The 13,142-nt window shown below is 39.9% G+C and overlaps 1 protein-coding gene across 1 annotated transcript in view; it reads right to left on the bottom strand.

Moving 5' to 3' along the window:
- The window catches only part of LOC134853223 (E3 ubiquitin-protein ligase TRIP12-like), a 92,598-nt gene extending 86,207 nt beyond the window's left edge, over positions 1 to 6,391 (bottom strand). The window contains exon 1 of the mRNA XM_063869184.1: positions 6,260 to 6,391. Coding sequence (XP_063725254.1) covers positions 6,260 to 6,299 — 40 coding nt within the window. The 5' untranslated portion in view covers positions 6,300 to 6,391. The remainder of the gene's footprint in view (positions 1 to 6,259) is intronic.
- Between the last annotated feature and the right edge of the window lie 6,751 nt (positions 6,392 to 13,142).

Raw genomic sequence — 13,142 nt, forward strand, 5'->3', positions numbered from 1 at the left:
GTCATGGACACCCAAATGTCGAAGATGAATATCTTTCTTCACTCTCACTTGTGAAAAGTCTGGGCCAGTTTCCTAACTTCAAAGTCACATGGCCTGATCATGTTCAATTTAAAAACAAGAAAACATACAATTTCTATCAGTTTTGACGCAGAAATGCATCAAAAAATTTATCGCCCCAGAATAAACTTGATTTTTACAAGTCGACAATCTGACCAATAATTCTATATGTAAGCAAACGCTTATGTCCATCAAAAAATAAGAACTAAAATTACTGGAGAATTTCAAAAGAAAAGTTACCAACTGGATTTAGCCTGCAGTAACCTATTATGAAGCATTGAATTTTCTTAATTTTCTACCATAGCCCTATTTTCAGGTGTTGAAAGACTTCCTGACTCTATGCAGCGTATTAACATTAAATTAGGACTGCAATATATGGCACTTAGTATAAACTGACCATTCCACTCCTTTTGTTCTTTCTGCTGTCAGATACGATATCCACAGGAATAATTACTGGTACCGTATAGCACACGCCATCATGACAATCTAACCTGGGAGAAGGTGAATTCCAGGAACACAATAGCCTCATAGTTTAAATTGATGTGGTCATGTTTCATCAAAAAAACGAGTATTTTTTGATGAAACATGACCACATCAATTTAAACTATAACTGTTGCGCACCTGCAGCTGAACTTTCTTATGCATGTGCAAACTGTGTAGAATGAGAAACCCTTATCTGATCTCTCACTGTATCTTAGGCAGCAATCCCTACCTTTGCCCAATTCATAATATTACTAATAAAATAATAGTCATACTATATTTGAAGCGATTATATTGGGTAAATCATACCATTATTCATCTTACTAAACCTTGTACCTTAGTAGGGGTACGAAATAGTTTCAGAGGATTTTAGAAAGACCGGGTAGCTGGATTGGATAGCTCTTAACAACTTAAGAGATTTCAGAGACCGGCACTGAATGTTTCCTATTGGCGCGGAACCGCTGGACCATACATTCCAGTTTATTCCATATTACGACCAAACAATTTTTCGGAAGAAACTACACCATCCCGGGATTTTGCTTCAACGGAAAAGCGAAAAACAAATTGAAGATCTTGCAGAACCTCTTGAAGAAACGAAGGCTTCAAAGAGCCCATAAAAAATGTAATCTGGCACGACATTAAATCATAATAACACCCAGCTGCATTGTTCAATATCGACCCTATAGTATCCCTAAGTTTCTCCGTTTCATCCATTACTTCTCCCCTAAAAGTGCTGGAATCGTGTATGTCCAACGAGCAGGAACCAACAACATCTTAGAGCAGCCTTAAAAGATCGGGATTCCAATAAAATACGCGAGGAGGAAGCTGACTTCGAGTAGAAAACCCAAATTGAAACTGAAACAGTCTTGCAGATACTATCCGAAGTTCACTCATCATTTGATTTGGAACTAGAGCTTCTATCTACTTGTGGAGAAAAATCGATAAATTAACGACCCCGCCTATCAAGCCAAAAACAAGCCCTTCAAGAAAGATTGGAAAAGAAGAATCGAAAGAGATAAACATCAAGACTAAAAAGAATAAACCGTCAGAAAAAAAACGAAAACAAAATCAAAAAAATCTACACAATTAAAGTAACTTAAAACGTGTTTTTGTGCCTCCGAAAATCCTAATTGATTAGGAGGGGCATTTGTTTGGTTAAAAAAGTTTGTTGAACTTTGTGCATCTAAACCCTTGCAGTTCGGTAGGGCATTGTTAACTCAAGAGCAGAATCTGTAACTCCAAAATCATAATTGATCAAGAGGCACATTTTCTGGGTAAAAAGCTTTGTGTATCCAATCCTTAACGATTTGGAGGGGTGTTGTTACTCTTTAAAATGGCTGAACATACAGGTAATCTATCGACTAACATCCCATGTGGCGAGTGTAGCTCAGAATGCAAGGACGGTTCACTGGCTTGCTTTGAATGTGAACAAACCAGGCTTGATGTGGTTGTATAAAAAATGACTTGAACCTGGTAAAAAAAAGCTGGAAGAAACCGAGTGCCCTAAAACCACAGACACTTTCAAGACGCTGAGCAGAAACTAACGGACAGCAAGAAAACAACTGCCGATTTGAATACTAAAATTGAGACAGCAAATGAGGCAAATTTCTGTCAGTTTGATAGCAATTTTGAATCGAAAATGAAAGATATTCTGGAACGCCAAGAAAGCTTGCTCACTGAATTGAAAACAGGTTATCCCAGAAGCAACGATATCAAACGGCAAATACTAAAAAAACATTATGAAAGACACCCTTTCAAACGAGGAAAAGGAACGATTAGACCGAGAGTCACGGGAGAGCAACATAACACTTCACAAAGTCGAAGAAAGTAAAAAGAATTTGGCCGAAGACAGAATGAATGACGACATTGGGCTTCTCCATGACTTTTGCGTGAAAGGGCTGGACATTGTGAGAGAAATTTAATTAAAGAAAGCGATAAAAGGGACCTGCATGGGAAAAAATTATAGGGACGCTCGCCCTCTAAAATTCGTATTCAGGACAAGCAAGAGAAATTGAGAAATCTCCCTGAAGCAGAGGAGAATTACAGAAGTTTACACGAAAGAAACGAGTGCGCTCAAAAGAGAGATTTCTAACGCCAAGGAGAGAGACGGCGAAAACTCAGAACACTTTGTAACCGTTCGCGGAATTACTAGCAAAATAAATGTCCATAAGAAAAGAAGACAAAATAAAATGATTTAAAAAAATGAACAAATACAAGAACGATGACTAGATAGAAATAACGAGGTCCTACTTAATAACGTACGAAGTCTTTTGAAATCAAAGAAACAAAGTGCAAAATCTATTTTATAGAGAAAAGTGTACACTTCAGCTCACTGAAACATGGCTAACAAAGGAAATGAAAAATGGTGAACTCTTTCTTGAAAAATACAAAACTTTACAGAGCCGATCGCAACAAATTGACAATGACCCAAAAAAATATACAATACTACAAGTCAAGGACAGGGTTGGCAAAATGTAAGTTAAAAACAAAAATAACAAACTAACTGTTATTTATCGAAAAAAAACATGTTATTTTTGTTAAATTGTTAATTAAATTAACATATCAACAAGAGTTGAGTTTCTTGAACAGAAACGCCAACTTTCCGGCTTTCTCAACGCCGAGTTGAGCACGAAGCTTCCCATACGTCAGGTGAGATTTTTCGCTCTGTAGTTTGTCAAGTGAAACTGCAATTGGTTTGAAATTTTTTTTTCATCCGTCCGGGATTCGCTACAATCGTTTCGGAACAAGCATGCAGTATAGTTGCGTTGTGTTTTTCTAAGAATTACTCATATCTCTAAGAAATAGCTAACATCACTGTTAGAAATTGTAAATAACACTGTAAGTTAAATTCCATGTTAAATAACAATGTTAAATAACATGCCAACCCTGGTCAAGGACTCTTTTGTGCTTCTGAGAATAAATTTTAATCAACCTTTTCTTGCTTGCAGTAGTGTATAACCCACCAGACAGCAGTCTGTCGAGGAAACCAATTGAATGCAGTCAGTCACTGAAATGCGTAACTTTCTCAGCAAGTTTCCCCACAAAAAAAAGAATGCTGACGGGCTATTTCAATTTGCCTAAAAATGACTGGTAGACATATACGACTAACAACAACCAGTGTGATGACAACTTTGTAGCCAAGACACTGGAAGCAAATATGAAACAAATAGTGAACTTCAAAACAAAGCAAAACCTGCGTCTCCATGTTGTTTAAAAATGATAAACCACTAACATCATTCGCTAGCCCAAATGATTTGAAAATATTTTGATCCCTTCCCAACTTCGTCAAATGCAAATAGCAGGAAAATAAACAACCGTGAAAAGAGGTTTAACTTCTGCAAGTGTGACTTTGATGGACTGAGTGAAAACATGGTCCAACAACCTCTTCAAACATTGACAGCAATGCGAACGTCATCGCCAAACTTTGGTCTGACTGGGTATTCGATTTAATCAAAGATTTGACTCCTCGGACAACAATTAGATGGCAAAATTATGCGCTTTGGATAGCAAAAACTAGCTCACATGCTCTTAACAAACAGATGACAATGAGAAGAAAGAACGATAAGTAACTCGAGCTTTAAGAAGAAAACTTTGGATTTTGAACGCGAGTGCTCTATAAGGCAGAAGGCTGATCAGGATTGCAAAAAAAACAGCTCCTAAGCACAGGAAACAACCAAAAAAATATGAATACTTAGAAGGCCTGCAAACAAAGTTTTCCTCCGAGAATTGTAAATAATGAGACAGGACTCACATCCCAGTGGCATACCCACACAGCAATAATAATCATAATCATAACAAAAACCATAATAATCAAAATAATTAGCACTGGATTACAGCATGGCTTTTCTATTCCAATTGAAATTCCTTTTCGAAATAAATGTTCCGTATAATAAAACTACCGGTAGAACTAAAATTAGCTTCGCGCTTCTGAGGCGCTCTATACTTTGTATAAGAGGATGCAGATCGATGCGCAATGTTCAATTTATCGACAACTCCATTAGCGCTTTTGTAGAGGAAGTACGGCTAAGATAAATTAACATTGCGATGCATTTAATGCTGATATATGACTTCATTGATAAAATGATACAATTAGCTGATATATAAGCATTTTTATAACGATGGTATGGCCCGATCAAGCTAAAGCATTTACCTTAACTAAACGGAAGGGCACCTTTTGTATTTTAGTTTTTTTTTAAACTACCGATTCGCTTTGCGTACAGTTTTGCCCACTAGCTTATTTTCAATAAATTAAATTAAACTGCGAAGATTGGTAATACTATGATAGACGCGGTTCCCTGAAAAAATCATTAACCTGAAATGCTCACTATTTAGAGCTCACTTTTCGTTAATTAAAACGACAATTATATTTCAGTAACACGCCCCAGTATATTTTCAAACCAACTGTGAGTGTTTCTTCAGCAAATGTTCCGTGAAAACTTCCAACTTACCATCTGAATGAGTTAAGAAAAGAAATATGAGCAAATTTGAACTCGAGTATCGATAATTTAAGCCAATTAATGCTTTAAAACCACCCAAAATGTCGCCTCGCTTATGCCCTGAAGACAAATTTTCACACTCACTCACTTCTTTGCAACAATGTTGGATACACTCAACTGAGACAACGAATTTCACAATATTCCTAGACAACTTCTGCCATGTTGTCGAGACTAGAGCCGAATCTTCAATCGTTGGAAGGCGAACGCTTTTAAACAAAACAATATGATGACCAGTTGAGATGACGCTAAATTTGACATCAACGCTAAGGGACTCTTGTAAGGCCAATTCAGCCTAGCCTTATTCGATGAGAATATTATCATTCCCTCACGCTACATGCCAACCAGCACAACGCTTATAATTATCATGAAAGCAAGAAAACACGTAGCGTGAATACTCGTAAAAAATTCTTGAAGTGGAAAACATAGGATCTATTCCACTAATTGTTTGCATGTACTATAGGAGCAGCGCCAGGTTGTACTTAAAGCATTCAGAAACGAACCGAAAAACTACTGAATGATAGTGGGACAATCAAATTTATAATACGAAAACTAAAAAGTGATTTTCTATGCATCGGGGTCGTTAGAAACTGAAAAACACAAACAGCATAGACACTTCCATTAGTGCAACAACCAAGGAGGGCAGATTTTAATTGACAAGTCTCTAAATGCTATGAAAACTGACTGAATTAAAATCACAAAATCATTGTGTTAAGCTCACAAATTCACTGTGTTACGTGAGATATAATTAGTATAACAATTAGCAAAAAATTGGAACAGACAGAAATAATTTTAAAAAGCAATCTGTCAATTTTGAGCAGTTTATGCATGCTAACTCAAGTTTTTAGGTGACCTTGAGTCGTAACTTTTATCTGAAAAGTTAGCTGAAAGGTTTTCTGAAATCGATCATTTGCTCTTTCTAATTAATACTGTCTGTTCCAACTTTTTGCAATTCTCTATAGCAAAAAATTCGGACAGAAAAAATTAATTAAAAGAGCAACTGACCAATATCAGACAATTTTTGGCTGCATAAACTAAATTTTCAGGCAAAAAGTAAGTCTCCATAAATCCTAAAAACACAAATTTGCATGCAAAATTAGCTCGAAATTGGCAGATTGCTCTTTTTAATTATTTTTGTAGGTCCGAACTTTTTGTAACTCTCAATACTTGAACTAAATAAAAGATTTGAACTGGTCTAAGTCGTATTGCCTAAGGGTTCAGATACGTACCAGAAGCTATCTTGGAAGTCATTAGACTGAAATGGGACATTGCATCTGTCGCCTTCTCTAGTTCTTAATTTCAAAGCAAAAACTCATCCCTACTGAGCATTCCAGTGCTCGGAGACTAAAATTATCATCTTCACTTCTGAAAAAACAAAAGCTCCGCTACTATTTATCCTTCTGTTCCAACAAATACCACAATTAGCATTGTCAACTTAATAAAACAAAAAAGTGGTGAAAAATGAGATCAAAAGCTACGTACTTTATCATCTTATAAAACTTGCTCAGTCCCACTTTGGTTCGCGCGCTTCGCTTATGAATTAAGTCACATAAGAGGCTAAGAAAACTAGGCTATAACCATTGAAAGAAATTTTGATAAAAAGTAAAATCCGAACGTTTTCGCAACTATTTGCATCGTCGAGAATTTAACAATAAACTTATCGAAATAACGATAAAACATCCGATGCGCAAACGTCCTTTCAATATTTCGCATAAGTTTTGGTCCTTAACCATCATGTTGAAAAAATAGCCAATCAGAATTGACCTCTAAAATTAATTGATTAGATTATAGTTTTTTTAACCATGGTAATCAGAAGGTCAAAAGTATCATAGTAACCGAGGTTACAGTCATGAGTCCCTTCATCATGTATTCCAGTCAAAATCCTTGGAATTTTCTAGATATGGAAGTGATAACCTCTTATGTGACTTAACCATTGAAATTAATTCAAGAATTTTACTAAATTTTTAGGAAAGCTTCTGCGTCAAAATTTTAGACATGTAAGTTTTTGAACAAAACACCATAAATATTTTGGGAATAATTTTTCAGTTTCAACTCCCTGCTTCTAAACTCATCGCTCGTGTTCAAGCCCTACTATGCCTTGCCCAAAAATGTGGCATCGAATATGCAATTCATACGCTTAGGCAATTCATAGCCTAATTGTTTTGATAAACTTATTAAATAGATTTCTTTGTTCAAATTTACCGCTTGTGTGTTTTCATATCATATGCGCACTGGGCTTTCCTCTTCTGGTTATCTTTGTAACATTCGCCCAAATATCACACAGCGACGGAGCGTAGAAAAAGTACCTATTAACGACTGGCAGGCGTCAGTTACCTTAATTCTACTCGTTTTTCACCGTCTCGACCTTGCCAGTTGATTTTCTTGTCTGTCTAGGGCAAAGTAAAAAGTTACCATTTTTAGGCCATCAGTCAAACGACTTTTGATCAGCTTTCGTTTACATGCGAACACAACCACATAGCTGAGTCTCGGATCCTCAGACTACGTGATTGTCATTAAAAACACGGCTCGAACAACCTATTTTTATATGTTTTTGTGTGACAGTTTTATATTAAATCCATTGGAGATGGATTGACCCTTTCCTTTTTTCTATCTACTCATGCTCTGAAATATTAAATAATAACGGTGTTAATTAAGATCTAGGACATTACAGCAACTGTTGAAGTTAGTTTACCCACTCCCTTCACATATAACAGTCTCTGGGGGACCAAGCCTCCGCTCCCGTGATTTTCTTGAGATAACACTCTTATCTCCTATATTTCGTGTCCCGGGAGGGCTCCGTGGTATTTCTCTTCCCCCCACTGAAGCCTCCGTCTCCACAAATATCCGTCGCTAAGGTTCTTAACGTGTGTTATTGCCACGATAAGAGGCTTCGTAATTTTCTTGCACGACTGTTCTTCACAATCTCTATCGTGGTTCTGTTTTTCGTCTTTTTTATTCAAAATGGCCGTCTTTTTTCTATTTCTCAGAAATGTTCTTCTTCCAATCGAAATTTTAAAAATAAAAATTCTAGAACATTCTGACCCTCCGTCGCAACACTTTTTTGTTCATAAGGCCTTTCGTCACTCTTTTTTATGTCGCCGGAAGGTTGTGTTGTGTCATCTGGCAGAATGGCACATACTCCCCGGACAAGTCTCCATCAATATCCCTATTGATCGCATAACACCGGGTTATCGTCAAGTAGTTATCCAGTTTTCTGTAACCAATCTTACAAATCGCATAAGAAAATGAAATTTATCTACTCCACCTCAACTCACTACGTGTTCACAAATGGCATCGTACTACATCTCACTGCCTTTCAACATTTTCACAAAATTTGCACCATGAGGAGTGTCCTAGATAAAATTTCTTTTCTGACTACTTACGTCGTCTTGCCATAAAACTTCTTTTTGCTCTTTGTGATTAAAAAGTGGGACGTGGCACGGCCACGCACCCGTTAAAATTAACTTAACACTACTCACCAAGTATAATCAGTCATTTATGCGGTCCTTTCTATATTAAAACTAAGAAACTCTGTGGCTAGGAAAGTTATTGAGTTACCCACCCTTCCCGAGCGAGTTTACTCAAACTTACCATGTCGCCACACAGTGAATTTGTGTCTTACACAGGTTAAAAACTTCAGTCGTGAATAAATAGGTAAATATACTCACCTATGTTCCTTATATACATACATAGATAGTAGTAACTAAAATCAATAATTTCAACAATTTTAACAATTGCAACATTTTCAAAGTTTGGTCTGACCAAACTAGATCAAAACAAAAAGTTTAACAAGTTCAATAATCAAAACTTGGTTGATTTGTTCAAGTTTTTACACACAAAGACAATCAAGTTTTTTTTTCTCCTTCTCTTCTCTTCTTCGGTCATCTTCATTCCATCATTTCTCCATCCTGGTGTTCAGCGTCACTGTCTTCCAGAACTTTCTCTAACATGTCCAGAGAGTTGCGGGCCGTGCCCCAACCCTCCTGTTCCAGCAGCCTCGGTTTGCAACAAGGTAGCAAGTCCACATTCACCTTCTGCTCCCGGTTCCTGCAAAAGCTGCTGTGAAGACATAGGCTCACGTTTCGTTCTAGGTCAGCTCTTAAGACTTCTTTCTTCTCATCTTCAGTAACACAAGGCGTTCCAGCTACCCGCTTCACCGCTGTGGTGACCGCGTTTCTGTGCGTCAAGAATGCTCGTTTATAGGCTCCTGGTCCTATATCTAGCTGGAAAGATTGATAGGCTTCCGTGTTCCTTGACATGTGACGCTTCGCGCGTTCATACATCCAAGATGTCATCACTGCACGGAACCAAGGCATCAATCTTTGCCTTGACCATATTCTTTCAATGGCTTTAGGTATCCTCAGAACCTTGCAGGTGGTTCTGAAAAGCTCCAATTCACGACTCATTTTAACGTTGCTCAACTGTTCAGGAGTCGGCACGGCCGTCTCCTGCTCACTTGTGTCCGCGTTAGCCTCCAACCATCTCACTGCTAGCATGGCGCTAACCACCACGATTGACACTTGTTGATTCTGATCGGGCAACCCCGTGGAGTACAACTCCTCCACGTCCCATACTAGGATCAGATTCCCGCGTTTGGGGTACCACAACGTCTGCGCCAAGCAGTGGCAAGGATACTCCCCATGGGTTCTCACTATGTTCCTTCGGGTCCGATACCCTGAGGCTCTCAGCAACGGTTCCACTTCCATCAGAATTCTATGTAAATCGTCTTTCTCTTCTATGGTGGGGAATTCAGTAGGTAACGCTCCACTCGCTTTCTGTTTCTGGAACTCACTCACGTTACCTTCGTTCAGTCTCATGAACTCTTCACCCACAACGTCTTGCAACTCGCCTTCGGATCTCTTCGGGACTGCCCGAAAGATCTTTGCCAACAAGTCATATGACCTTTCCGACATTCTGGCCAACCTCACGCACTTTGGCACAGAGAAAAGTTGGTCAACCAATACTTGTTGCGTCCTCGCATCCATCACCACCATGTGCGTAGGATACTTGCTATTACAATACGGCGCTGAGCTTGAACCCACCATATATTTTGAACCAGTAGGTCTGTGATAGGCTTCACTGTCCTTCAGATTCATTTCATTTTCTAGAGCTTCTCGCCGCCTCCAATCTTCTGCTCTGTCTGTAATGCTCCAGGGAATATTTCCACGCTGAGGGACGTCACTAGCTCATGGGCACGCTCCAAGCGCTCGAGCGATTCTATCGAACTCGTCATGCTATAAAATCCCAAGGCTGTGATCAGGTTTACGTCTGTCACCCCATGGCAGTCCGCGACCAACTCCATGGCACTCTTATCTGACATGCTCAATCTTCCATACAATCGTGCCAGTTGTCGATGCTGCTCGCTCAGCGTAATCAGGCAGTGTCCCAGGTTACAAACATGTCCTTCCATCCCACTGTGTTGAGCCAAGCATGTGCCTTGCTTCAACCAATTACTCGGTGTACCTTCCTCGGACAGCTCCGTGGACGGGTTGCTCTTCCTCTTCGTCAATCTCATGGCCAGCAGGTGATGCATCATGGCCAGATCATGTAAACTCGCATCATCATCCCGGTCTAACATGATATCCGCGGTCATGTCCCAGGTTAAGCCTGCGTTAGGATGGGGACACCAAGAAGGCTTCATGAGTTCCCACATCACTACTAGACTGGTTTTCAAGGGACCGTCCCAAGAACCACAATCAAAACTCACTTGCCCTTTTAGCTCGGGAATCGAGGGTTCGACCACTCGTTCTTCCAAAATAATTCCCAGCTTGGGTTGTTCCACCATCAGCATTCCGATTTCCTTAATTCGTTCAACCCAGAAATTGAGCACTGTGACTTGCTCATAGTCGAAGTACGCTTCCCTGGCTTCTTCATTCACGAAGGGATTATACGCCATCCCTGGTATGCCAGACACATATTGGAACGACTTCAGTTTCCCTAGTGTAGCAAACTCTTTTTTTTCCTCTGACCGATTCAATCAACTCTCGGCTCACTTTCAATTCTTTGTTGGAGTATCTTCTCACCTCTTCCAACTTGCGATAGCTTTCCATATCATTCGACTCCTTGCTTGGCACGGTCAATGGCATGTCCTGATATAGCTCTAGGAGTGCCCTAAGGAAGTTCCTTTCGCAATCAACTCCCTTTTGCCGAATGATCTTTATACATTCTCCCAACACAGGAGTGGGGATACGATCCACCACGAACCTGACAAAGCAAAGGGCATCCTTACGCTTAGCCCATGCTATCGCTGAATCGTCTTTCGAAATCAATGCTCGTAGAGCTTCCATCAACTCTAGCTCCTGTTCTCGTGATTTCGAGTCATTACTGGCTTCATACTCCGCCTTTTTGATGCCCATCAAGCACCAAGCCAACCGTACTTGCAGATCAGTTCTCACGCAAGGATGAGCCAGGTATGCTGCTACCGTCGCAGGTGCATTCATCGTCTCATCGAAGTATTTCTGGAGGGCCGCCCTCCAAGAAATCTCTAGCAGTTTTTCCAATCCAACTTCGTTCGCTTCAGAGGACATTACCGTGCCGTATTCTTTTCGATTTAAGTTTGAATTCTCCGTGAGCTCTTTCAGATATTCCTGCATGGCTCGCTTCTCGCTCCAAGCCATCAGGTGCCCTCTCGCCCTAGTGCATTAAGGAGCGCGACCACAAACATCGCCAACCCCGGGTCTTCTCGTGTAAAATCACAATCGATCAGCCGCTGATAGATCTCGTCTAGAGTCGCTCCTAGACTCGCTGAGAGGAATTCCATGAGTTCGTTCGTGTCACCCATTTCTTTTCGTGTTGATTCTTGTTGTTGTGTCGTGTAATTTCTTTCTGTCTCCTCTGATTCAGTGTTCAGTAAACAATTTTCGATCAATCAAGATCTAAAAAACAGGTCGCGACTTAGAACCATCATTTTTGGATGCAACATCAATCAATTCTTTAAAACTCTCCATTGAAATTCTTTTCAGTTCTGATTTAAAATTTTAGCACCAAGGTGGATCGTCCACCTTTATCTTTGTCAGAGTAGCACGAATAAGCGCTGTCACCTTGATGACACAAACATAAAACATATCATAACAATAACATAACATAAACACATAAACATCACACACCTATACTATCATATAAAAACCTAATCCCTAATACTGTACCTAAAACCTAACCTAAAACTTGACTCTAATTCTTATCGAGAAACTTAATAAAAACCACTTATCGCCGAGCGCAAGTCTTAGCATATGCTCAGATAGTATTTTTTATGTAAGTAAACCTCTATGTCAGTCTCTGAAAATATCACATGCACAAGAGCGTACAACTCTCTCGGGTGTAGCTTCCCTCTATTGGGATCATAAACTGGCAACGAGAGAGAGGTCACACCTCTCTCAACCAGGAAATCCCTAAGTCGAGTCAAGGCCAATACCAAGCTCTCCGGATTCACGTGTTGCCTATCAGTAGCTTTCGTAACCAAAAAACACAAATATTTCCCTGGTATCTGTGATGCAACAGGGGGCAACGCTATCATTCCTCCTACACCAGGCCTCTGTTTCCACAAAAACTCGATATTCTTGTACTCTCTTTTAAAGTCGGCTGCTAGTGCTGTTTTGAAGCTTACATCCGCCGTTATCGCTATGGCGCACGTGCGTTCCGTGAGTATGAAATCGCTGTCCGTTATGACGATATTGTTCGAATAGTGGTTCGGTAGATCAAAATACGATTCAAAGATCCGTCCAAAAGGTGGTTTCTTAGCATTCTCGCCCTCTGTCTCTAGTTCTCCGGTTTCTCTTGCCGATTTCAATTTTTTTTATTATGAGGTTTTCGGTGTGGGTGAGTCCTACCCCCACTCCCCGGACAAAAATATCCATCGACGTCCCCGTCGATCGCCCAAAGCCTAGGAGACCGAGGTTGGATTGTGGAACACGTAGAGGACCATCTGGGGCGACCCAGTTGGACTCGGTATTGTCATGACTGATGTATTTGACGCCGTCTCTATCGACGTCCTGAATCGTCAGGATCGTCTCTTTTGGATCTGTCGGCAGATCATGGAGCCATTCGAGCACGCGCAAGTTTGTTAGTTCTTGCTCATGAGTCTGTTCCGCTTCTGGTTCGAACTCCACTTCCGGT

Source organism: Symsagittifera roscoffensis, chromosome 8, assembly GCF_963678635.1.
Source record: "Symsagittifera roscoffensis chromosome 8, txSymRosc1.1, whole genome shotgun sequence".
NCBI classification, from domain to species: domain Eukaryota; kingdom Metazoa; phylum Xenacoelomorpha; order Acoela; family Convolutidae; genus Symsagittifera; species Symsagittifera roscoffensis.